Source organism: Anarhichas minor, unplaced genomic scaffold (assembly GCF_050575085.1).
Source record: "Anarhichas minor isolate MPS153535 unplaced genomic scaffold, ASM5057508v1 ptg000004l, whole genome shotgun sequence".
In the NCBI taxonomy this organism is placed as follows: domain Eukaryota; kingdom Metazoa; phylum Chordata; class Actinopteri; order Perciformes; family Anarhichadidae; genus Anarhichas; species Anarhichas minor.
The window spans coordinates 2,635,984-2,660,996 of record NW_027466450.1 but is presented as its reverse complement, the minus strand read 5'-3'; the positions used below and the strand labels follow the sequence as shown (position 1 = coordinate 2,660,996).

Here is a 25,013-nt window from a genome sequence, read left to right as displayed (position 1 = left end):
AGCCTGTATAGTAGAAGAAAGGCTTCAAATCAATATCGCGCTGGTTCTGAAAATAATCTCTGAAGGGGAGAAATTGCTTTTTATCTACTGGTACGTTACAAACTGGAAATAGTGATGAATGTCTAGTCTTGAAAGATCAAGTCTGTTCATCTTCATCTACACTGTCCCTGATCTGACGGCGAGGAGCTAAATACAGCAGTATACAAAACTTCAATACTCAAAACTTAATTCTACTTTTTTCTCATTCTGATTGTGTTTGCAGTATGCTTGCAGGCATAACCGCTTGCAAACATATTCAAAAGTCTTGCATGTTTGTGCCAATGAACAAACGGTGGTGTCAAGTATCCGTCATTTTCTTTTTTTCACGGTTTGCAAGATTTTATTTTATATTAAAAAATATTTCAATATACAGGCCATAGTTGTTTTTGAGCTGTAAATTAAAAAGACTAACCGTAAAGCCATAAAGGATAGTTTTCTTTTAAATATAGCTTTTTGAAGATAATAGTAATAATTTAAGAAATGCCCGGATGTAGTTTGACGTCAAAGCGGACCTGCTGTGACGTTTCGTACGCAGCGACTGTTTGCGTTTCGCGCACGAACTGAAGTGTCGACGAGCTCCATCAGGTAACTAACGCTTAATTCAAGGCAGCGTGGTTGGAATTAACCATATTTCATTTTAACACAACACAGAATTTAACGTTAAGTTCATCATCTCACACGTTAACGTTAGTCAAGTGTTTATCTTTGTCCGTGCGACTGTTAACATCTATGAAACTCGCATGGCTAACGTCAGCTAGCTTAGCAGGCTAACATAGTGTTGTCTAGCTAACGTTAGATTGTTTGCTGGCGGGAATTAGCACTTAAGCTCGCTACGTTACTCAATTCACTGGTGTGTAATAATTAAATGCACAGGACGGTTAAAGGTGAGTGTCGGAACAGATAATTAGACAACCATAACCGCAGCTAGTCTAATGCTAGCTAACAACAGGCTAAAAGAAGGTGTGGCCTGACGTTACCAAGGCTTTTTGTCAACTGCGCAGCTCCGTCTGACAGCTTTCTGCATAGTGTTAACAGTTTTGTCGATGACTTGACAGGAACGTTATGTACACACTTGGTAATTCGCACAAGTGATGTTCATAGTAACTCTAATGTTAGTTGCCAACCATGCATTGCCAGTGTATTAAGTACACCTAGTTGGATCTAACGCAGTCTAATGCAACAGCCCTGCAATACCCACTACCCACGTGATGGGACATCTATCAGTGTGACACAATACAATTCAAAATCATCGCAAACTACAGCCTCTAAAATGACCATAATATTGAATCAAAACCTTCTCTAAAAAGTAAACCAAAGCTGAACATTATAACCTTCACGAAGGGAGGATTTAATGCTGGACTGCTGCAGAATGCATTAGTTTCAGCCGAGTGTACTGTATCTAATAAACTGGCTACTGAGTGTACAGTTTAAATGCATAATTGCGCATTTTTATAGTGACATTTTTTCTGTCCTTTACCCTCTCAGAATCCAGAGATAATTTCACTTTGAGCAGGCAGCCATGGCCAGCCAATCAATGGACATCTTAGCAAAGGTTCTGGAGCAGTCGGCCAAGCTGGTGGAGGAGAAGGTGGACGCACAGCTGAGCAAACTGAATGAAATGGATGAAGATGATTTGGAAAGACTGAAGGAGAAGCGGTTAGATGCACTTAAAAAAGCACAGAAACAGAAGCAGGTATGTGGGATGTTTTCTTTTAACTGTTTTTATAGTCTGTGTCTGAATCAAATAAAAAATCTGGACCATAAAATGAATGCCCTTGTTACATCAAGTCCAACATTTATACCACAACATCAGCAACCACTGCAAAAATATATTTGACACTGTTTAAATTATATACAACTCAAAGATATGTAGCCTTATTGGAAGTGATGATAATATTGTCGGAAGCCTGGAGTGATTTAGAGACTTAACTCTTGCTCTGGAGTTTGTCTATACATCAGGATCTTTGTGGCTCTTTCATGGGGAAATAGTTTTGACACACATCCCAGATCGGCCAACAAAAGGGACGTCATGTTTTTTTTTATATTGTCCTAGAATATAAAAGCCAGTTCCATTGTTCTGCTACTCACCCTAGTTCTCTTCTTTTTAAGGAGTGGCTGTCTCAAGGCCATGGAGAGTACAGAGAAATCTCAAGTGAGAAAGACTTTTTCGGCGAGGTCAAAGATAGCAAGAATGTTGTTGTCCACTTCTACAAAAATTCCACCTTCAGGTAAGTCCTTTGTATTTATGGATCATAGTGACAGAGCGACAGGTGTACCAGGGTGTATGCTGCACAATTTGTGATATTGGGCTATATAATTGACCTGACTGCAACAGTACTGATAATCAATTAATTCTTTTAGTCAATTAAATATGTCAAAACATTCACTAGTTTCTGCTTCTCAAACAGGAAGTGTGCATCTTTTTTAAGTTAAATTGTGGGGGTTTTAACATTTTGCCAAACAAAACATGCGATTTCAAGATGCCACCTTTCGCTGTGGTGACATCTGTAATGTAAATCTTTAGTTGCAGATCCCAATTTAGTCACTTTTGAGAATGCAAAAGCATTTTACATCCAGGAGTCGGCGCCGTACCTCACCAGCACTCAGCTTTTAGTTCATTGAAACTAGAGTACTTTGTCATTTGATTGCTGAACTTGTCATTCTGTCCTCCGTCCCTGACATACAGATGCAAGATCCTCGACAAACACTTGGCCATCTTGGCAAAGAAGCATATTGAGACCAAATTCATCAAACTGAACGTGGACAAGGCCCCGTTTCTGACAGAGAGGCTGCGGATCAAGATTATTCCAACGCTGGTCTTGCTTTTAGACGGAAAAACAAAGGACTACGTGGTTGGCTTCTCTGACCTGGGAAACACAGACGAGTTTCCCACAGAGATGCTTGAATGGAGACTCGGCTGTGCAGATGTTATTAACTACAGGTGAGGCGTGCAGTAGACTCCCACCGTCACCTTCCAGGCATCATAGCTACAGAATCACAGTAATGAGCTGATGAAAACGTCTTTTCTTTCCTGTTCTAGTGGTAACCTGATGGAGCCTCCTACAATGGCATCGAGGTCGGGCACAAAGTTCACAAAGGTGGAGAAGAAAACCATCAGAGGGCGAGCTAACGACTCCGATTCTGATTCTGGAGATGACTGAAATGCACCTATTGTTGTCTGGTTTTCTCTCTCCGGCCTACCTCTTTAAAATAATAAAGTTTAGCCGACAGCCCACTAAGATTTTTCTTCCCCCGTTCTCTTAGTGACTTACCCATTAATTAAACATTTTAATTTACAGTGTCTCAAATCAATTTGTTTTATAAATAGGGATGCATCCCGATACCCGGTTCTAAACGGGAACCGATAAGACGGTAGTAAATACCCGGAGTATCGATAATAATCTAGTTTCGACTGTTGCAAACCTCCATTTCTGTGTCTTTGCACGAGTCGTGCTTTACTCTGACACACACACACGCCGACTCAGTACAGTGCTAGACACGCATCATGGCAGAGAGAAGAAAAAGATCAAAAGTGCGGCTACGTTTTACTCCAGTAGCTGCTGAGAACTCTCGTCACAAATGCAACAAAACCCTCCCGAGTAAGAGATGAAACACCAGCAATCTGTCAAAACATTTGGCCAACAAGCAGAACATTAATCTGCAGAAATGCTCAGCCCTCTACTGTTTGTGGAGCAGCCGCCCATCCTCGTCCACTGCAGGTAACGTTAGCGAAGAGGACACAGGAGAGGGGGAACGAGTGTCACAGGGCTGTCACCAGTGTATTGTTAAAGGCCTGCACCGCTTCTCAGAGGAGTTAATGGGATTTATGTAACAACTAGTAAGTCTGTGTAGATTGAGTTGTTTGATATATGGTTCATAATAAGGGGAGCAGCTGTGTGGTGTTCTTAGTTATTTTGAAGCTGCTAGTCCCACTATGACTCCAGCCAACACACCTTAATAATTGTTTCTTTGCTGTGGGGAGATGACCGAGGCTCTCAACTCTAAATGTACTCTTCTTTAGGAATGTTCTCATTTACATTTGTTGTTGGCATTGAAATATAACAAAATCAAAGAGAACCGATAAGCATTGATAAAATCCTTGCGGTACCCATCCCTATTTATAAAACTTTTTGGTTTCAGCCTTGTTGAATGAATTGTCTGCCATGTTGCCATGCACGTCAAGAACAAGAGAACTTCACTGAACCAATCATAAACCAGCTCTCAGCTTCGTTGATTTTGTCTCTTTGACCAAAACCGTGAACCTTTGTCTTGAATGATCATTTAGGTAGTTCTGTACTTTTTTGATTTTCCTTCTCATGTGATATTAAAACAGAAAACATGAGGCATGATAGCCGAGATCATCTTTCAGCATCAAACTTCATGTTTACTTGTAGCAACAGTTTGACTTGACTTAATAAAAAAATACAAAAGGAATTTAAAAATTTGTTCTTGAAATTTTGTATAGGATAAAAGAATTGGATGTAGCAGCATCTTGAGTTTTAGTTGGTAACATGGATGAAAACGGTGGATCATGTATTTCCATAATGCAACACAATACTGTTACTTTGTTAGACCCGTCCTTCAAAAACACTTAACGAACTTTTAATGTGGGTTAGGGTGTCTTCAATTATTCTGAGCAGAGCTCAGATCAGATCATAGATGGCTGGGGATAAATATGAATTACCTGTTTAACAGCTGCATTTGTCAAATCTAAAACAGCCCATACACACCAACTTAAACGGCACCAAATCTATACTAGACATTGTTTTCTTCTTCTACAAAGCATTACACAAAGCAAACAGGAGTTTCTAACAGCTAGAAATAGATCTATTCGTGGGTGATGGTGAAACATTTCAGAAAACAAGTCATTTAAAATCGCAGTTAGACGTATTGATTGCACCATTTCCATTGAGTAAAAACAGTAAAGTTTCATTTCTTATATACATATTGCAAAAAATAGTAAACATTGGGGCAGCTTCAAAGCAAGAAATTTCAGGTCAAAATCATATATGACTGATAAGTCATTTAATGGACACGTATTGAGTAAATCCAGAACCCGTTAAAAACAAACTTTATTTCTCATTGTATTGGAACCAGAACAGGGAGCTATGGATTCTTAATGATATTTATGAACAACTTAACTATTAATATGAATGTGGAGCTAAGATTCAAGAGCCTTGGGGTCTACAGGTTGGAGGAGGCGACGAACAATCAGCTCTCCTTTGCTGTTAATGTAGGTGTCCCCCATGTCCTGTTCAGCAGGGAGTCCATAGGGCGTCCTCAGCGGCTCGATCCTGAATTAACCAGGACAGATGATGATTAGACAAACGGCCTCTTTAAATGTCCAGACACGTAGCTTTAATAGGTATTTATCACATGTTCTAAAAAACAATCTACATCTGTTGTGTCATCAGATGCTTTAATGATTCACAGAGACTTGAGCTTCATAGCTTTAGGCCGACATGTTACGTTCATCTTACCTTACAAGGTGCTTGACGAACTTCAGTTGGCTATTGACTGCAGGTGTATTTTTGTGAATGACAGGTGTATGTCCCTAAAGACATGACAAAGAGAACAGAGAGGAACAATCGGAGCGTTACAAGTTACACATTGCATTTTGCCTCTAACACATGTTTTAATGAATGTTCTTTGTGCCTCTACAGTAGAGCGATGCTATATTTAAGTGATGGAATCACTGCTAACATTCTAACATTCGATCATCCATCTTAATGAAAGTGTTTTGTTAGGTCTACAAGGCAATGTTAACACACTGTGTATAATGCTTAATGAGGTGCTAATTCATGCTTATGTCGTAGGTATAAGAAGAACCAAACATGACCTATTTTACGTGTAGGTAGTCCTCAAAAATACATCTCAGTATCGTACATTTCTCAAATCTCTTAAGTCTTGTGTTCTCCACAAACATTTATTTTATTTTACTGACTAAACAGAAGCCGTACCTTTCCAAGCCCGAGGTGTTTCACCATCTCTTTCTCCCAATATGGTCTTCGCATCACACTTTTGACTCGTGTCACTATATGCAGTTTGTGAGGTTGGTCTGGATCTCCTCCATATCGCTCATGTTCTTTTGATCTCTGTACAAACAGCTGTGAAGGAAAAAAACACACACACACACAGAGCCTTTAAACATTGACAGCTGAGAAAGTGAAGCGTTAATCATTTAGAAGCGCAGAACAAATTAGCAATTTTATACATTTGGTGCCACTTCTTGGCATACAGGGAACCCGGGGCTTCTGACTTTATATTCTTACCTCTTTTGGGATTCTCGCTTTGGTGAATTTGCTGCGTGCCGGCACGAACCACGGGCAAGGGGACAAAAGTGACGCTTCTGTCAGGATCTGTAAACGAACATCAAACGGTGACGAGACAAAACGACAAGCAATGAGATGTAGTATAGCATAGGCTGAAAGGCAGATTTGTTTCCTGATACAGGAGCACACCAATACAGTCTCTCTAGGGTTGGAGTGATTTGACACGAGACAATAAACATTTGATGGACCCTGCGACTTAGGGTAGTCTCTCCTGAATTTAATCTTTTATGTTCTGTATGCATTTCAGTGTTTATCTCTAAGTGTCAACAAAAAAAAGATGAGATTAAGCCATCATGTTTTTACAGTGATGGCCATCACTTTAATATATTGGCAGTTAATTATTATAATATTAGTTCATTTTGAGGATAATTTTAGCAACACTATGAAACACAATAAATAAGTACTTTAATTCGTCAGGTACAATGAATTAATTGTTCTAAATATTCTTTTTCCAACAGGTCCATATATTACCATTATTATTTTACCATATTTTACCTGCATTTTCAGTTTAATGATATTTGGGAATGGCACAATTTAGCATTGAATAATTATTGTGCAACTTTCAGCAAAGCTAAAGTTTTGGAGGTTGGAGTTGGAAAATACATTGAACAAAATATATATATCGTAATATCACCCAATTAAAGACAAAGAAAGGCAGTTAATTCTCACTTAAATACACAATACCTTCACAGTATCGACATTGAGGGGTGTATATATGAGTTATATGAGCCTGTGAGTGCTGAACAGTTTAAAACATCAAACATACCGAGTCCGAGTCGTGTTCTTACCTTGACAGGTAGAGAGCTCAAACCGCGACAGACACCTGACATGTTGTATTATTCGGTAGGTTCACCAAAAACAGGCACCAGTTACAAAATGCTACAGTCATGCACGCCAAGGTTACCGTCAACGTGCAGCCCTGCTACTGCCAAATAAGCGCGTGTACCAAACGTTATGAATAAAAACACAACCGCAAATACTTTAACATCATATTCACCAAATTTACACGAATAATATTAATTCAAGAGCTGAAAAACAACCGCAAACAGACAAGCGTTAGAATCATGGCAGCGTCGTCCCCTCCATGTATCTACACCGGAAGCGTTGAGGAGTTGCATCGAAATGGCGCCGATATGGAAAATATTCCCCTAATAAGTGTTCCCGGAGCAATTTTTTAACAATGTTTGAGATTGTATTAAGGACAGAATGTGCTATTTATATAATATAAAATGTGATTAAAAATATATTTGCTTCATTTGTATGGTTTCTGTTAAAACTGCACCCATCGTGGACCATTATTCCATACACGGTTCCACCATTGAGTTTCTGCGGGAACTATTTTTGTGGCGCACCTGTGTAGCTGTCAAGTAGGAAGCTGGTAGCACTTCTTTCAGCGTCTCTCCTGACAGTAGAGAAGCATGACCACCCTGTCGGTTTTCTAGAAGCTCTTGAGAAGACGGAGGACAGACAGAATTATGACACAAAATCATGTGGCGGGGATGGAGACGTCCGCCATCTCCGTTCTGAAGCGGGCGGTGGAGCTGGACCACAGCGGCCGCTTCCAGGAGTCTCTGGTCTGCTACCAGGAAGGCATCCAGCTGCTTATAGACGTGTTGAAAGGTAACGTTATGTTATAAAAGTTCACAGTTAGAGGCTGCATGATGAAGACATGAGCCACAGTGTGTTATTGTCCCCGTCTCTTGCGAACAGCTGTGAAAGATGACTCAAAGAGAGGCCACTACAGGGTGAAGATAAAGGGCTACATGGACCGAGCAGAGCAGATCAAAGTGCACGTGAACCAGACGAAAGAAGGTAAACAATACAACCACTAAAGGCTGAAAAACAAACAAAGTGAACCACTGGCATTAACCGGCCTAACAGACATTTATTTAGGAACATATGACAGTCAAAGGGGATTTTCATTGTTTCAAGTTGCTGTCTGTGCCTCCTCTAACTTGTATTTCTTCCCTCTCCTGTCAGATGGGAAGTACCACGAGCAGATTAGAATAGCAGAGGATGCTACTGGTTACAGCTACGAGGTTCTGTTCAAGCCATATGTGAGCAGTTTGCTCACAGAAGTCTGGGTACAAGACCCTTACATACGGCACACGCACCAAGTGAGAAAGATCTTAGTTTAATAAATTTTATTTTTTAGATCTTTGTTCAAGGGCTGCAACTACTGATTATTTTATTATCAATCAGTCCCTCAATTATCTTTTTAGTTACAGTACTTGATTAGTACAAAGCTGGATCGTGGCCCCATGAGCTCCAGTGTCACTCTGTGGCAATTGGTACTAATGATTAATTGTAACTTTGTTTGGGTAAATGAGAATATGCGCTACTAATACACATTATTGACGGACACGAGGGTCTTACGGTGGGATGTGCTTTATTACGGTATCTTGAGATGTTAATAGGGTCAAATATATTTGTAAGACAATCATTGATTCATCCTAAATGTTGTATATTCCTAATTTAAATAATGTTTACCATACTGCCTCCCCATTCTCTCCACTACAGTTGTACAACTTCCTGCGGTTCAGTGAGATGCTGCTGAAAGCGTCCTGCAAGGTCACAAAGATCCATCTCCTCACTTCACAGGATGAAGTAGGTTGTTTAAGTAACGAGCTCTCACTATGTGGTGATTGAATGGCAGCCATAGCGGTCTCTTCTTCTCCGTTTGGTGCCGTTTGTTTCACTGCCGTTTCGTCCCACCCTGCAGGCGGCCAGCGGCCAGCAGAGCGGCGCTCTGGCCGAGCTGAAAGAGAGTCTGAGTGCTCAGGGAGTGACTCTGGATCTGCAGTACTCCTCCACGATACATGACAGGGAGATCAGGTACAGCTGACATATGAATGAGAGACCTAGAGCAATTGTTTTCAAATGGTGGTATCTTTTCTTGCTTCAGTTTGTTGTATTTTTATTTATTTTTTCAGGTTTGACAATGGTTGGATCATAAAGATAGGAAGAGGGCTGGATTACTTCAAGAGACCTCAGGTGAGACTCAACAGTCATCCTTTTCTATTGCTGCCATTGTCCGGACTGCGGTGCTGAATGTCTGTGTCTCACTTTTATCTTCCAGGGCCGATTCTCTATTGGATATTGTGACTATGACCTCAGGCAGTGCCACGAGACCAACGTAGACATTTTTCACACCAAACACACAAAAACACTATGAGATTCATAAAGCTTGAATATTTTTTCCATCGTACTTACCTGCCTCAAAACGCACAGACACATCTGCTGTGTTTTTGGATTTGCCTTAACATGCACGTGATTGGACTTATAACAACTGTGTAACTGATTACATTTGATCAGGTTTTACAATGTGCTTTTTGTCACACTGGTGAACAAACTTTTGCAAAAGAGTCTTTTTTTAAACTTTCTTTCATAAGAGTTTTATGCCTTTTTTAAACTTTTCTATTGCTGTATGTTTTTAAGATGTCATACCGCCATCTGGTGGAGAAATATAATAAAACATAAAATGTTGATGTTTGAAGTGCTTTTATTATACCATAAAATGTCTCTGTATTTTATTATTTGATTTTGACCATGAAATGAGCTCGTCCAGTTACTTTATATTAAGTATCTCACATTTAAAGTATGCTATTCAAAAACATTTAATACATATAAAAATATGATAATAAAAGGGAGTCTTACAGGATTAGTAACTGTGTAAAATTTAAACTAAATTTAACTCAATAAAGTCTGTCTTGGTATGTAAATATACCAAATACATTGCAGCAGATTATTCAGTTGTAATAGTTTATTTAGATTGGGTTATATAATTATGAGAACGTCAACATTATGCAAAGTTTTTGGAGTCAAACTACTATTTCCAGTTTAAAAAACAATCTCAAGTCAATACCTATTCATTCGACTGCGCCGGAGCTTTTGACCATATCACATGGTCTTCATCAGAAGATTGAGTTGGCTGTGGAACAGTAGATGCATTAATGTTCTTCCCCATGTTGGCTTAAAAAATGTTACCAAGGTCAAGAATGAACTTTATTGTTCATTTACTTCAGCAGATCGCAGATTTAAGCATTTCAATTGCATCTAATCATTAACTATTAATTAAATTGCTTGAAATGTGCAACTCCACAAAACAGTAATGCAGCATTATCAAGTTGGCCCAATACCCTGAAGAAGACTGTGGTATCTGGCCAGGCATATATGTTAATTTGTTGATATTAAAAAAACATTTTACAATATTATCAAGCTTTGTATACTTGTATGAGAAAAGTAATTTGATGTATGTCACTTGTTTGGGGTTTCAGATATTGGTCAGCACTCATATTGAGTCCAATATGAGTCCAATTTTATTCAGTTCAATGACAAATATTTCCCCTAAAATTCATGGGAAACTGCTTGTTTGAATGAATGGAAAGCCGCATGAGTTCAAACAGCGCCGTGATCGGATTATCTAACGGCCTTAATCTCGATATGCACAGGGCTCTGAGGGTAAGAAATTATAATCCATCAGGGAACCACATGAACCAGAGATGACCATGACGAACAAACGTCACTACCTTTGTTTTAAGAGCAGAGAGGACAAAAGGCTGGTGCTGTCAATGTGAAGTATGAGCAGCTTTATAGGACAGCACACCAGCTGTAATTAATTTAAATTAACTGGCATATTGTCCCTTATGTGTAGATTGCAAACAATAAATCCATAGACTCTTATGTCACTGTGGTCTGTTAACGTGCGGTTGATTGCCTGTAATCCAGATGTCACCAGCTGGGTTTATATTCTGGTGGAAGAGATAAGGATTTGTGTGATGAGGATCAGACAAGCTGCTCAGCCACACACAAAGGTTTGCTTTCCTCTTCCTGCTTCCTTCCCTCATACTGATTGTAGCCCAGTGGCCTAGATCGTCTTCCCATCTCTGAAGGCTATCCTGCGTGAATGTGCAGAAAGTGGGATTCACTGTTGAATTTCATTGATTATAAAAACTTGTGTGGGAGTTTTGGGCTTTAATAAAAAAGAAAAACGTAAACAGTTCACAGTGTAGAGGTAGTGGAAACATGCAACAACAACATTGTATGCATGCAAAAAAACCTGACCAGTGATGTGTGGACATTAAATTCATGAAAACACACATCTCTGAATAACTACAAAAAATGCTATAAAAGATTATTTTAGCTCCAATGTCTGGTACATTTGGATTAACGCTGGATCTCACCAGGGCTAGGAAATGGCTAATTCCTGGTTGTTCATTATTTTTTTTTCTTTACATTTTTAACTTTTTTAGACACACATTCACACACACACACGCACACACACTCACGCACAAACATACATAGGCTCCCCTTTACGATCGACCGGGGGTGTAAGCAACCCGATGTAATGCGTAAACAGTCCTATGAGCCGTAGTTCCTGTGTGCCTGTCCTCTTTCCAACTGGAGCTTTATTTTTTTTCCCTCTACTCTCATTTCTGGGCCTAAAATCAGGTTAGCGTTTTATAAGCAGCTTAGCGCAGAGGGCCCCAGTGTGCCACTAATGTAATAGAGTATCTCTCTCTCTCTCTCTCTCGCTCTCTCTCTCTCTCTCTCTCTCTCTCTCTCTCTCTCTCGCGCTCTCTCTCATTCTCTTCTGTACTTTTTTCTCTTTGTGCAATTGCTTACCCTGTCATGGAGTGTCCTCTCTCTCTCTTTCTCCCTGGATGTTTTTCATTTTCCTTCCACTTCCCTAGTTCCCTTCCCTCTGCGTCTCCCTCCGTCTTCAGATGTGGACGACTGAAGCCTGAGGTTTAAACATTAGGACACAGCCGTGACCGGACAACTCTGCCCTGAGAGGAGGACGAAGAAAAGGACGAGAAGCAGAGGTGCTGCTATTAGACGTTGGGTAAATTTGCTAATTTTTGCACAAAAAGGTGTTTAAATGTGTGTGTGTGTTTTAACATTGTGATGGAGAGGTACTTTGCCTGTGAATACAGTACCTGGCATGGGAAGTTTGTGATTAAGCTGTTGTTGTGGATTATGGTGCTGTGGAATCTCACATGGATCTCTCTGCAATGTTAATAATCCACCGGATTATCATTTGTTGCTGTTGGGGCTATAGCTTGACCCAGTGCATGACAAAACTGATCTGACGAAAAACAACTGATTCATGAATATTCAACTTTCATTCTGGTGGAAAATCCACAGACAAGTTTACATTTTCTCGTAGGACAAGGACTTCAAATGTTAGTGTAGTGGAAGTCACAAGCAACCTTTTTGGAGTGTTATTCATGCTCTTATATCCTTTTAAATAGGGCGTGCTTATATTCTGAGAGCAGGCTGGGTGATAGGAGAGGTGCAGTGTGGACTTTGCATGTTTATCCATAACCAGCCACATCTTGTCTTATCAGGCACACATGCTGTATAGGACCACTCTCTCTTTAACAGTTCCTCAGCAACACAGCTGAGAACTGCAGGATTCACAGAACGTGGTCTATCTCAAATAACACATTTGAGCGGCAGGGCAGGGTACAAAATAAAGTCTGTAAAACAAAGGAGGCAAGCACCTTGCACTGAATCTTGCACCCAGTGACACATCAACCCAACCTGGGTGTTTGTCAGACAAAGTGTTGCATAAGCAAAGCTGCTTTGTTCAAAAAATATTATCTGGACTGCTTTGTTTCAGCGTGATATATACTTCTACCAGAGCAATGTCCTATCAGAAATACTAACACCTTCTCTGTTACCTACATGGTGTGTCCTTTCTTGATGACATTGCATTTCCTCTCATAAAAGCCACTGTGATTATATATTCTTGGCACAGTTTCCTCAGCGTGCCCTGCCTAGCTTCAGTTCTAGTTTGCACCATCCCTGATAACACCAATAAACCTTTGAACCTCAAGTCCTGAGTCACATCTTCAGGCTATCACAGGAGTGCGTTAAGTGCATATGCGTGCCTGCAAGAGAACAGGGAACAAACCACAGGAGTATTCACTCGAGACGCCCTCCAGCATGTAACAACAGCCACCAAAAAGTGTATGCCTGAGGTTTTTGTTGTCACAGTTGCTTCTCATTATTCGTGTCTTTCTTTACACGCTGTCCTCCTCGTCTGTCCCGCACTTCTTTTGGCAAACAGACCGATGGAGTCTTTCTCTGGAGATACAGAAGGAAGCACCGAGGACATTCCAGGTGAGATTATCTGTCATGCATGTTTTGGTGTTATGGTCAAGAGAAAGCAAGTCTTTGACAAAAAGGACACTAGCCTAAACCAAGAAGCATTTATTGTCAATGGCATGCATCTGATGTAACAATTAAAGACTGCTAAGAGAGTTCTGCAGGTGTATGTGTGTGTGTGTGTGTGTGTGAGCTGCTGTGACCTGGATCTGTCTCCATCTCAATCTCTGTCAGGACGTAAAAAGTCCAAACTCAAGTCTCTGAAAAACCGTCTCTTCGGGAGGAGTAAGAGAGGAGGTGGAGAGGGAGATGCCATACTCAGCCAGTCAGCCAGTGACATTACTGCAGAAAAGGGACCCGGATCCGAGGAAGATTTGGCGTGAGTGTTTCCATGATCTTGTAAATGATTGCTTAACATCTCCATTTTTCTGATTTCTAGTCCACGCCTTCACCCTATTTACTGTTCCTCCACTCCTGCTCCCACAGATGCTCCGAGGCGATGATGGGCTCGCGGGCATTGTCCGCTGACAGCATCTTTCTGGCTGATCAGGTCCTGACAGACACCGAGCCAGCTAGGGTCTTATCCCAGGAGAATGTCCATAGCAAAATCAAAGCTCTGCAGGTATAGCCTTTTATTCTAGGCATATTGTTGGGAACTGGCTCTTTAGTTCTCTTGAAACCACCTGTGCCTCTGGTATCACAGATTAAGCTTCAGCAGCAGAAGATGCATTTGGGGCCGCCGCCTCTGGTTCTGCCAGTCAGACGTGCAGAGGATCTGGGAAGCTGCTCCGAGGATGACGGTCTTCCCCAAAGCCTCCCCGAGATCCCAGGAGCCCTCAGCAAGGTGATTTATTATCCCACTTAAGTGACACATGCTCAGTTATCTGCTTACGTGATCAGTGCACCTTCAGTTTAGGACTATTTGAGGGTGTGTTACGATTTTGAGAGTTCCTCCCAAGTGGATTTACCTATCAGACTCTCCTCTTTACTTTTCCCCAACCATTTTGACTCAACTCCATCCAAATGTCACACCGTCACCAGGAGCCGCAGACATTTTTTGTTTAGCAGGGACAGGAAGTGAAGAGGAGGAACACCTAGCATACTCTCTGTGTGTAGTCGCATTCATGCAAACATCTTGCCTATGCCTGCTTAGAAGTAGATGCAATACATGTGTGACTGTGTGCATGTTTTATTTTTTTTGTTGTTTTATGTTCTTCAATGTCTGTAGTTATGCAAACCCAAATTTTAAACATTTTGCCAATCCTAAAGTCTTATGGGTTCAAGTCTGAGTCAAGAATTAGGATTTGGCTTAGTTTCAAGTGATCATTAAAGGATAAGGCTGGCAATATTCAATATTTCAATAGTTCCATTTTGAAAGGCACAGTCATTTTTAAACAGCTGTACACTGTCTTTTAGCGAACATTGTTAAATAGTAAATAGTTCATTTGTCAGGCACGCAGATCATAGTGAGTATTTATGGGAGCAGGACGGCGTATGTGGGATTGACTCAAAATAAACTAAAGTACCCATTTTCACCATAATGATTGAACATGTCCCCCAGTGTAACAGTGTCTCAATGCTTTGTTCTTAACCACTTTTAGTCTTTTAAAAGGGATTTGTTTACAATAAGAAAAAATGTAGAATATAGCCAGCCTTAAAGGGGACATATGAAAAACTTTCCAGTGCTTGTGTACCTACATTTTGGGATCTGGTGTGCCCACCAAGCCACAAACTGTACAAATAAGACAACCCAGTCAGTTTGTTGTGGGCTGCCTGGATCAGAAAACATGTAATTCAACAAGCCATTCAGATTTGTACCTAAGTCACATGCAAACCCATTAGAATATACCGCCCCCGATCTGAGTATCTCCACCCACGGTTTAAGAACTACCTTTGCAATGGTGTACCATATTTCTCCCCAAAAGCCAATCAGAGCAGACTGGGCTTTCCAGGAGAGGGCTTAAAGCTTTTCAGACAGTCATCCTCATGTATATTCAGACAGTATGAGAAAAATAATGTGTTTTTTGAACATTAAAGCATTTAAAAACATGTTCTAGTATGAACCTGGAAATGAGCATCATATGTCCCCAAAGTCCCAGATGAGATGGTCATCTTGGTGTTAGGTATTAGGTAATAAATATCATCAATAATATTCAAATAAAACACATGTCTTCATGTTGACCCTGTATTTGCAGCGTTACATAATGATTTCTCCTTTCTTTTCAGACCACATCCCAGCCGTCGTCTCGCCCACTCTCGCCCATCCTCAAACCTGCGCCCATCAAATCTGTGCCCCTGACTCCGTCCCTCCCTTTGCCTCTTACTGTCCCCTCCAATTCCTCTTCCTCTGTTGTTGAGCCGCCGTTGGACTTCAGCTCTCCAGCCCAGTTCACCCCCTGTCTGGATACCTCTGCTGCACGCCACCGGCTGTCTCTCAAGCCCAGAAACCAGAGGGCCAGCACTAGGAAGACACTCATTGCAGTGAATAACCATTTTTTAACCTTGTATATTGCTTGTGAAGACACACGCTTTTTGCACTATTTTTTTGCACTGCCCTTACGTTGCTTCTATCTCTTTTTTTCACAGAATGACTTGAATGAACTACAGTCTGACATACATGCCCGAAACAACATCAACTGCCTTGAATCTGTGAGAGAAGAAACGCAGCACCTTAGTACTCGAGAGGAGCAGACACTGGAAACAGAACAAGGAGGGGTTGCCATTCCTATTACATCTCAGCGTCTTCCTTCAAAATCCCCAGAGGTGGCACCAATTACATCAGAGGCGGTGCACAAATCATCCAGCCAAGCTGTTTCCCAACAGGACCAAGCTCTTCTTGGGAGAGTGCCCTTTGCACCCTCCCAGGTACTTAGAGTTAAGCCCCACAGACCAGCAGATGTGAGGCCAAGTGAACGGCCACACTCATCCTTTATACAGTCAGAACTCAAAGACAACAGAGACAGGGATTTTGAGATACAAGCAATGTCCCTTGACAAAAGAAATACTCTGAACAAGGCTGGACTGACTGATGCCTCCTGCGACCAGCTCTCCACTAACCTCAGGTCTTCCTCTGTCCAGCAGCAGGTTCAAAGTGAGACAGAAAGCACAAGGGGAATAAGGAGACCCACCCCTGGATCTGGGTCCTTCCATCTCTCAATCACTGCCAAAAACCGGGATGGAGAAAGACCCCAATCAGGCAGTTTTGTTGGAGTGCTGGAAGACATTGAGGCCACACACAAGACAATCTGGGGAACGGAGGATAAACCCCCTTCAAGCACGAGGGAAAAGGAAGAACTAAGAGGGGGCCCCTTTGCTGTGGGAAGACTTAGACAAGAGGGAGGTCCACATAAAAGTTCAGTACCATGGGACAGGAAGGACAGCCTCAAACAAGTGGAATCAGTGACACCATCTCAAAATGTGACCGCAGATACGAGCGCTGCAAAGGTGGAGGAGTTGGAGAGCAACCAGGAGGTGGTGGAGGAGGCAGTGGAAGCACAGGAGGTCGAGGACGACGACGGAAAGACAGCGTTTGGTGTTAAACTGCGCTCCACATCTCTGTCGATGAAATTTCAGTCGGATTCCTCTTCAACCCATAGCTCTAAGCTACCAGTGTGTGAGGAGCAATGTGACAAACTAAAAAGACAGGAAATAGGAGACCTTCGATCAAAAGGTGGGTCTCTGAGAAAAAGAAAATGGTATTTTCAGCATGTAGAAGACCTTTTATCTCAAGTTAATTTATTCATTTTTTAAAAAAGTATATTTTTCTTACTCCATACTGTGCTGCTATCCTGTTTCAGTTCCCTATAGAGTTAAACATTGAACACATGCACACTGAAATTTGCGCTTCGGAAATAATCAGTCTAGAGTGATACGATTTGTACTCATCACAGGGGACCTTTGTCCTTTGATTAACCGCTCAGCCTAACTTTAACAGCCCTGCCAAGTGTGTCTAACTAAACTGTGTCACTCCTTAGATCCAACCCCGTGTGGCTTCTCCCTTCCAGTCAAGCATAACCCGCTACCTACCGACAACCCTCACACCACGGCAACAGAAGTCAAAACGACCTCCTCAAGCCCCAAAGAAGTTGAACCTTCCGTCCAGGAGCCCCAGCCTGCCCCCCAAACGGCCTCATCTGAGGTGTCCTGGATGAGCTTGGCAATGTTAAAGACCAGAAGCCTTCAGCAGCTTTTTACGAGTAGATTTCCCAGAGATCTTACAGGTGCGCAAACAGCGGCTCGACCCCAAGCACAAGTACAGGCGGAGGCACCAACAGGAGCACAAGCACAGACCGTAAAACTGCAACAGAGCACAACACCAATAGAGGCCGCAAATCAACCATCGACTGATGCAGTCAAAGCAGAAACGGTGCAAAGAAGTAGAAGTCAAGCGCAGACTGTCAAACCACTGCTAATGGCAGCGCAGCAGAAGACGCCTCCGGTTCAGTCAAGCGCCTCCAGAGAACCCCAAACATTAAACCAAATTGTTGAACCTCAGTCTGCGTCACATCCGGCTGTACAGAACAATCCATGGACGACCCAGTCTCCCTCGCACTCTTTTACACAAACAGAGACCTCATCTCAGTTTGCACAAGGGAGCGTCACACAGTCTCTTGCACAGTTTTACCTTTCCTCGGGCCAGCAGCAACCCCCCTGGAGTAGTCGAGGTGTTCACACCGCCAACCAGCTCAAATCAACGAACTCGGTTTGCACCACATCATCTGTTTCATCTCCTCCTCCCGTTTCTGCCTTGGGAAGAGGGGAAAGAGAAGCCACCATGCAGGAAAAAGAGGGTACGCCACTGTCAGCAAGGCGGGCAGTTTGGGGCGGTTCAGTAGGAGTCGGCGAGAAGGCTTCTTTGTTGGAGAAACGGGCAGAGTGGACCACTCCATCCGGAACCAAGGGGGTTTGTGGTACTTCTTTGTAACTGTCTTTCATACCGCGTTCGACTGTTAATCAATTCAAGGATAAGGCTGGGGATATTCTATATTTTTCTTATTGTCAACAAATTCCATGAAAAGTAAAAAAACACAAGTGCGATAGTCTGTTTCTCAATACTTTCTGACCTTCAAACTGTGTCTGAGGTCATCAACATAGTTTAATGTTTTATAAAGGCTAAAACAGCTGGACACTGTTGTCTTTAGCAAGCATTACTCAAACAGAAGTAAAGAGTGCATTTGACTCAAAATGTATCTCTATAAACAAATTCTGGTCTTTGGTTTAATGCAGGTAAACGGTCCGTGTGGAGAGCAAAAGAGGTGGAACCCATTGGCCGAAATGCAATCTGGGAACCCACCGGCTATCGACTGACGAGGATTTACTTGGGATACAATCTGGTCGTACACAATGTCACTCGACTCCAACTCCAGTCTCTCATCTCAAGTTGCTAATCGAAGAGTAAACATTGAGCAGCACACAGAAAAATAAGTCTTAGCCTGGATATCCGGTGGCTATACCAGAACCCCAGAAATATAATCACTTGCCCTCAGAGGCTTATTTGTCGTCAGAATTATAGCCGATGGGTCCCGGGACTTCTGGTGAAGTAATACATGTATGCCAGCCAATACAATGTTGTGGCTCGTTGATGTGTTTTTGGACACCAATGGAAGTCTATGCTGCAAAGGAATAAGTTGTATCAGGCTTTGGCTACGCAGACAATTAGTATCAATTCCATGTTGGTTTTGGTCTTTTCATGAGATTTGGTGACAATTGATGAAATAAAAAATTGCACTAGAGTCATTCTTCAACTAATATTGTTTTAGACTGACAAGTTATCCAGGGCAGATGATCTAACTCACTGATTTTCTCAGGTGGAGTTGAAGAAAGCTCAAGCAGAGGAGCAGATATCAGGTGAATCCCCTGCCTCAGTCAAAACCAAGCCCCTAAGTAAAGACATAAAACCAGAGGGACGACAAGGGGTGAAACTTGCAGGTGTGCTGACACAAATTCATTAAAACTGTGAACTACTTAATATAATATTCAGTATCTCCATGTGCAGCAACATGACCACGTTTTTTTCTTTTTTCTTTCAGTGTCAAGTCCCACCAAAGTTCCAGAAAGACCCCAGGAGGACAAATGGCTGCGGAAAAATGTGGCGCCATCTTCATCTCCCTCATCGTCACCTACAATGCCATCAGCGTTGCAGTCCATGACTGACAGCGGCCAGCCGTCCTGGATGGAACTGGCCAAAAGAAAGTCAATGGCTTGGAGCGATAAGTCTATGGACTGAGAGGAAAGCAGACAGATGTTGCTGTAGATACAACAGTGTGACCAGTTGTGTTGTTGAGTCTGTCACAAAGATGCAGAGGAAGCTCTGTTGAGGCTGTTGTGTTTGTGCGATGAATTTCATTCAGTTGTTAAGTGTTTATGTTATATTGAGAGACAGAGAGTATATATTTAAATTGTCCAAGTTTATTATCATCCCTCTCCACCGCAAGCACTTCAAGATAAATGGTATTTCTGAGTAATGTTGTATGTGATTCAGCTTGTCACTGCTGTTAATAGTTATGATAAATAATTATAAATATTAAAATTCATAATGTTAAGTTCTTGTGTCAATTGTCAAGTGCATTTTTGTAAGATGGCTAGGGAGAAAATATTGAATGACGAAATTCAAATATTCATTAACTTTTTAACTAGTTGTGTTGAGGCAAAAAAGAGGGAATATGGAACAATCCCTTATAATATTGTAGTATTTCTTCAAGAACGTATTTGGAGTGTGGGTCAAGATGTAAATAAATTGTCCCAGCTTTTCCCTGTGCATAAACATGGCACTAATGTACCAGTATATAATGGGACGTCCACTTACTCACTAACATAGCCTATAGCCCCTCCTGGCAGCCTTATCTTGATCCTGTCCCGAGCTGTGCCTCATCGCTGTGAAAAGAGATCATCGCTGGAACTCTTGCCTGAAATATTAAGGTTTTTAAATGGTAAGTTACACTGCGTACTACTAACATGTTTTTGTTTTTTGTTTTGAAACCTGAGCATGCATTGAGCACATGCTACCAATGCTTAGTTGTCTGGTTGTCATACAAAAATATATTAAGACAACTGCATGCATGGCATTAGCTTCGCTGAATCTTCCTCATACATTTAGATTGGGATGGATAAAATAAAATCCAGTAAAATAGAAACCCTGAATTGTAATGTGCCTGTCAGAGGGATGCTTTTTAGACTGATTTGTTGTTATTGGTAGGATTATATTGTAAAAATGTGGTGCAATAACAATAATAATGTTTTCTCCTGCATTTAATTCAAGTGGACAACATAACAGATACAGCTTTATTTCAGTCAAATACAACACCACCCATTCAAAGTACTGTCTCAACACCATTTGTGGATATATTCGGACTCCTCTTTTAAATAAACGCCAGCTCATTAGTAAAGGTCAGAACAAAATGATTTAGCTGCTCAAGTAGGAAATTATTTACTACTTATTATACTGTTGGGTAGCAAACATGTTTGACAGGTTAGGCACTAAGGGTGTGAACAGTTAAATGTGATAGGATTTTCAGACGCCTAAATAAGTACGTCACAGCAAATTAGGTAACATGTCTGTTCCTGTCGCTTTAATTATGCTGTAACGTCTACAGTTCAACCACGGAGGGTGCGGGCCTTCTTTGCTAAGTACAAGTACCTCAAAGTTGGATTTGAGTAAATGTACTTTTACTTTCCACCGCTATTTAAACAACACGGCTCTAAATATCTGGAACTTTTTCAATAATTCTGAAAAAAATTAATGATTAAAAAATTACTTTCCCTGACTTGTCAGTAGATGTCGCTGTAAAGCTGCAAAATCTCCTCGTGTTACGAAAGCCAACGCGCGTGAGGTTGTAAACAAACGAGTGGACGAGGGCGGCCATTGAGCTCAATGATATGAGGGCCCACCACTTCCCCCTGGCAGTGTTTGCCGGCGTCCTGTGTTTGTGCCAAAGCTACACCCTGAGGAGCTCGGTGTCCTGGGTCGTCTCCTCCAACGACGTGGTGGAGGACGCGGACCTGTCGGAGGAGGTCGCCCCGGCGTTGTTGGTGGACAGCGCGGGGCTGTGGAAGCAGGCGTATCCGTCCTCCAACGTCCTCGGAGACGGTGCGGACAGCCCCGGAGAGCTAGCGAAGCCGGAGAGCGACAATGAGGCGCAGCTCTCCTCTCGCTTGTTTTCGTATCGGCTGGAGAAGGGGAAGAAGTCCGGCAGCGGTGGCCCTCCCCCGCACCAGGAGACCGCCAGGACCGCTAGATACATCGCTCACTACAGTGACTGGGGACATCTGTCCACCATTTCAACTCAAGACAAGGTGAGACATACACAGAGGTCCTGACAGGGTCTCTCTGGACGGGGACTGATCAATTACTCTATGAACACAATCAATGCATTTACCGTATTTAAACTAGGACTATTAGCTTATAAGCAACACGTTTAAACTATTCTTTTAAACTCAAGTGAGAGCACGAGAGTCAAAGGAGCCATAGCAAAGATTTTAGAAACACTGAGGTCCAGTGGTGGAAAGCAACTATTACATTTGGTACATTTTGGGGGTTTACTTGAATATTTCCTCTTCATGCAACGTTATACTTCCACTCTACTACATTTATCTATGATTACTTTGATTTTTACAAAACACACAACTTTCTATTCATCAGTGTATAATCTGTGGCGCATTATTGTAGATTTGAGGCCCTGCAAACCCGCTCAGGTGTTTTCAGTTATGTGGCTGATTGGGTTGGAGTTGTGCAAATCCGTGCTGGTATTTACGCAAAGGTTACTTTGTACTAATGAGAACGATAAAGTTTAAACTTGCACCACAACAAAACTAACGAGAAAGCCCCCGAAGTCCCAACAACGTGTGTGCACCGCACAAATTAATATCTTCCACGTAAGATTAAAAAAACAATAATCTTTGGGGACCCTGGGGCCTCCATAACTTAACTCTCTGAAAGGGACCATTCTGCATAATGAGCACTTTAACTTTAGTGCATTTTGCTGGTAACGCTTTTACTCTGAACTTTGAATGGAGGACTTTTAGTCATAGCAGTAAATTGTACTTGTATTCTAACGCCAAGTACTTCTTCCACCACTACTCGGGTCAAATAACTTATTGTCACCTTAGAGTGCACGCACCACATCGATTATCTAAAATGTTACTGATTTGGATTATGCATATTTTATTTATTAATATCAACAGATCAAAGGTCTCCCCTTTGGCAACATCTTCTCAGTCAGTGATGGACCGCTGGACAACAGCACTGGAGTCATCTACTTCTATCTGACTCCAATGGACTACACCGTATCGGACCTGAGAAGTAACCCCTACGCTTCGCTCACATTCTCAGAGGCTGAGGGAGAATTCTGCAGGTAAACCTCCAGCTTTTATTGTATACTCTCCTGAACTCATGGCCAGATTCATTTGTTAAAGGGTCCTGAGGAAGAAAAAAAATCAATACAGGGCCCCCATTAACCCCCAGCTCTTTCCAGAATATAGGCAACATTTATCAGTTGTCCCTGCTTAAATACTACCTGGTGCCAAAGGTTGGTGTGTGGTAATTTGTCCGAACAAAAATTATTTATGGAATATGTAACAAAGCATAAAGAAGGTCTTGAAACGAACTAACTTCAAAGAGGGGCCCTCTTCAACACAGATAATATAGGACTTTAATCATGTCAGTTGACAGCTTTAACACTGCTTATTTTCAAACAATGTATCAATATAATTGGTACAAACCAGTCGACACAGCTTTTTGGGCCCTTTGTTGCCGGCCTTGCCTGGTTGGTGATCCAAACTTCACTGAATTGCATAACTTCAAGTTACCGAGAGGCTCAGAAAAGCTAGAACCCTTATTGTTTGTGTGTGTTAGATCGGTAACATGGCCGTCTGTGTTTCAAGGCAAATGGTGTATGACCCGGAAGATCCGAGATGTGCTCGACTCACACTAACGGGCAAGATGGTGGAGGTGGCCCCAGAGGAGCTCGGGTTTGCAAAGGAGGCAATGTTCTCAAGGTAATTCGGCTGACGGAAGATGTAATGGTGTATGAGTACACGTTGGCGTCCATCAACCCTGATGATAACGTAACAACAAAATGTTCGATATGGTCATGTGTGCTGCTCTTGTTTTTGTAGACATCCTGTGATGGCAAAGTGGCCAGTGGGGCACAAGTGGTTCTTCATGAAGCTGGAGTTGGTCCAGGTCTGGCTGCAGGACTGGATCGGAGGCATATCACTCATCCCGCTGGAGGACTACTTTACAGCCACGCCTTTCTGAGAACACCCCTACCTGTGTGCATCATGCCAGCCTACACAGATCCATTCAGCTGTCTACACTATAGACTCTAATAAGGGGCAATCATTCCCAAAGCAGCCATTTCTCAATACTGTTGCTGTTTTAACTTTTTAAGTGACTTTTCTTCACTGTTGCCCGATAACATCCCACAATATCAGTTCATCAGTTTCCTGTGTTTGGTGTGTGAATGTATTCAGTCATAGAACATTCTACATCATAATTAATAATTTATGGGTTGACCTTAAAATATGTGTCCTGTTTGAAAAATAAATGAATGTCAGCGCACACAATTATCGTGCCTACTTTTTTAAAGTAAACATCAATTTGTTGTGTTGAGTTAGCATTTAAACCCTCAAAGAGAATTTATAATGTCAACAACTCTGGGTTTTTATTTTGAGACTGATATGTGAAGGACGGTTTGGAGTCCAAAGTTAAGTGTGGTTCATTTTTTTTTTTTTTTTATCTAGTGCCTGGAAATAACTGGGGCTACTATGAGTTTACATCGGCTATTAGTAGCTAGATTGAACGGTCGTCAAAACAGTCTCTTCTCAAGGTCCGTTGCGCTTTTAATCAAATATACCTTGAAGTGAGATCGTTTTGTGCACAGTCGCTTCAAAGATCACAAATGATCTCTGTTCCTTGATAAGCAATATGCTTTTATATCAATGAAGCATGACAGCCTACTAATAGTGTTGTCTGACTCATAATTAAAAAATGTTATACAGCGCTTTCGTGCACAGCACAAGCCAGAATATAATATAAAAGTTGTCAAATAATGAGTTTTAGTTCTTCTAACTCCCTGGGTGTGATATCTGGTTTGCAAAGGAGGCAATGTTTTCAAGGTAACTCAGCTAATAAATGATGTTCGTATACCAAAAATAAGAACTTATAGGAATACATATTTTGATTGAAGTCATCTCTCATGTGAAATAAAAAGGATGTTTCTTGGTATTTTACTATTAAATGTTCGGGCCGTGCACTTATTATTTCATCAGCGATTTCCACTGATGGTTTTGAACATGTCTATTGGATGAAACAAACGATGCCTATTACCTACTATTACCTAATAGTAATGCAGCTTGAGGGCCGGGCCACTAGATGACGCGCTTTGTTAATGAAGAAGTCGTTGCTCAGTTTAACTTTCTTTTGAAGTATTTCAACCTGTAATATCTGTAAGATTGTGGAAATTCAACTGTATAATTTTAAATACTGACTTGTTCACAGTCCGGTACAGTGAAGACAGCTGAATTCACTTC

General features: G+C 41.6%; 5 protein-coding genes across 14 annotated transcripts; 4 read left to right on the top strand and 1 right to left on the bottom strand.

Moving 5' to 3' along the window:
• Window positions 1-505: 505 nt before the first annotated feature.
• On the top strand, window positions 506-4,481 carry txndc9 (thioredoxin domain containing 9). Its single transcript, XM_076106079.1, has 5 exons — window positions 506-624; window positions 1,525-1,732; window positions 2,149-2,267; window positions 2,726-2,980; window positions 3,080-4,481. Exons 2-5 carry the CDS (start codon window positions 1,559-1,561, stop codon window positions 3,198-3,200), a joined length of 669 nt encoding a protein of 222 aa, XP_075962194.1. The 5' UTR covers window positions 506-624; window positions 1,525-1,558; the 3' UTR covers window positions 3,201-4,481.
• A 612-nt stretch (window positions 4,482-5,093) lies between these two features.
• mrpl30 (mitochondrial ribosomal protein L30) lies at window positions 5,094-7,485 on the bottom strand. Its single transcript, XM_076106093.1, has 5 exons — window positions 7,160-7,485; window positions 6,312-6,398; window positions 6,000-6,146; window positions 5,520-5,593; window positions 5,094-5,333 (listed from the first exon to the last, which is right to left on the bottom strand). Exons 1-5 carry the CDS (start codon window positions 7,199-7,201, stop codon window positions 5,201-5,203), a joined length of 483 nt encoding a protein of 160 aa, XP_075962208.1. The 5' UTR covers window positions 7,202-7,485; the 3' UTR covers window positions 5,094-5,200.
• A 228-nt stretch (window positions 7,486-7,713) lies between these two features.
• mitd1 (MIT, microtubule interacting and transport, domain containing 1) lies at window positions 7,714-9,857 on the top strand. The gene is made up of 7 exons (XM_076106067.1): window positions 7,714-7,991; window positions 8,082-8,183; window positions 8,352-8,488; window positions 8,892-8,978; window positions 9,094-9,206; window positions 9,305-9,365; window positions 9,451-9,857. Exons 1-7 carry the CDS (start codon window positions 7,847-7,849, stop codon window positions 9,544-9,546), a joined length of 741 nt encoding a protein of 246 aa, XP_075962182.1. The 5' UTR covers window positions 7,714-7,846; the 3' UTR covers window positions 9,547-9,857.
• A 2,102-nt stretch (window positions 9,858-11,959) lies between these two features.
• On the top strand, window positions 11,960-20,026 carry cracdla (cracd like a). Of its 9 annotated transcripts, none has more exons than XM_076105960.1 (11): window positions 11,962-12,196; window positions 13,447-13,499; window positions 13,719-13,863; window positions 13,971-14,106; window positions 14,188-14,328; window positions 15,711-15,965; window positions 16,071-17,154; window positions 17,459-18,394; window positions 18,711-18,817; window positions 19,292-19,412; window positions 19,514-20,026. In XM_076105960.1, the coding sequence occupies exons 2-11, from the start codon at window positions 13,451-13,453 to the stop codon at window positions 19,708-19,710; spliced, it is 3,171 nt and encodes a 1,056-aa protein (XP_075962075.1). In that variant the 5' UTR covers window positions 11,962-12,196; window positions 13,447-13,450; the 3' UTR covers window positions 19,711-20,026. The 9 variants fall into 9 exon arrangements, 7 of the variants coding, with proteins under 7 accessions (XP_075962108.1, XP_075962100.1, XP_075962087.1 ...); XM_076105968.1 differs by having other exon boundaries at window positions 11,962-12,216; window positions 18,711-18,739; XM_076105951.1 differs by having other exon boundaries at window positions 11,962-12,216.
• A 251-nt stretch (window positions 20,027-20,277) lies between these two features.
• creg2 (cellular repressor of E1A-stimulated genes 2) lies at window positions 20,278-24,721 on the top strand. 2 transcript variants are annotated; one of them, XM_076106056.1, is made up of 5 exons: window positions 20,278-20,413; window positions 21,259-21,776; window positions 22,665-22,834; window positions 23,364-23,477; window positions 23,598-24,721. In XM_076106056.1, exons 2-5 carry the CDS (start codon window positions 21,360-21,362, stop codon window positions 23,737-23,739), a joined length of 843 nt encoding a protein of 280 aa, XP_075962171.1. In that variant the 5' UTR covers window positions 20,278-20,413; window positions 21,259-21,359; the 3' UTR covers window positions 23,740-24,721. The 2 variants fall into 2 exon arrangements, with proteins under 2 accessions (XP_075962171.1, XP_075962162.1); XM_076106047.1 differs by having other exon boundaries at window positions 20,287-20,413; window positions 21,256-21,776.
• Window positions 24,722-25,013: the final 292 nt, after the last annotated feature.

Excerpts from the sequence above, each read along its gene's own strand:
- creg2 (XM_076106056.1), top strand. The coding sequence starts at position 21,360 with ATGAGGGCCCACCACTTCCCCCTGGCAGTGTTTGCCGGCGTCCTGTGT. Across the intron at positions 22,835-23,363 it reads GCTGAGGGAGAATTCTGCAG|GCAAATGGTGTATGACCCGG; the intron begins GTAAACCTCCAG and ends CTGTGTTTCAAG. Across the intron at positions 23,478-23,597 it reads AAGGAGGCAATGTTCTCAAG|ACATCCTGTGATGGCAAAGT; the intron begins GTAATTCGGCTG and ends TTGTTTTTGTAG.
- txndc9 (XM_076106079.1), top strand. The coding sequence starts at position 1,559 with ATGGCCAGCCAATCAATGGACATCTTAGCAAAGGTTCTGGAGCAGTCG. Across the intron at positions 1,733-2,148 it reads AAGCACAGAAACAGAAGCAG|GAGTGGCTGTCTCAAGGCCA; the intron begins GTATGTGGGATG and ends CTTCTTTTTAAG. Across the intron at positions 2,981-3,079 it reads GCAGATGTTATTAACTACAG|TGGTAACCTGATGGAGCCTC; the intron begins GTGAGGCGTGCA and ends TTCCTGTTCTAG.
- mrpl30 (XM_076106093.1), bottom strand. The coding sequence starts at position 7,201 with ATGTCAGGTGTCTGTCGCGGTTTGAGCTCTCTACCTGTCAAG. Across the intron at positions 6,399-7,159 it reads TGAGCTCTCTACCTGTCAAG|ATCCTGACAGAAGCGTCACT; the intron begins GTAAGAACACGA and ends GTTCGTTTACAG. Across the intron at positions 5,334-5,519 it reads TTCGTCAAGCACCTTGTAAG|GATCGAGCCGCTGAGGACGC; the intron begins GTAAGATGAACG and ends TGGTTAATTCAG.
- mitd1 (XM_076106067.1), top strand. The coding sequence starts at position 7,847 with ATGACACAAAATCATGTGGCGGGGATGGAGACGTCCGCCATCTCCGTT. Across the intron at positions 7,992-8,081 it reads GCTTATAGACGTGTTGAAAG|CTGTGAAAGATGACTCAAAG; the intron begins GTAACGTTATGT and ends TCTTGCGAACAG. Across the intron at positions 9,366-9,450 it reads ATTACTTCAAGAGACCTCAG|GGCCGATTCTCTATTGGATA; the intron begins GTGAGACTCAAC and ends TTTATCTTCCAG.
- cracdla (XM_076105960.1), top strand. The coding sequence starts at position 13,451 with ATGGAGTCTTTCTCTGGAGATACAGAAGGAAGCACCGAGGACATTCCA. Across the intron at positions 14,329-15,710 it reads TCCCAGGAGCCCTCAGCAAG|ACCACATCCCAGCCGTCGTC; the intron begins GTGATTTATTAT and ends CTTTCTTTTCAG. Across the intron at positions 18,818-19,291 it reads TTTACTTGGGATACAATCTG|GTGGAGTTGAAGAAAGCTCA; the intron begins GTCGTACACAAT and ends TGATTTTCTCAG.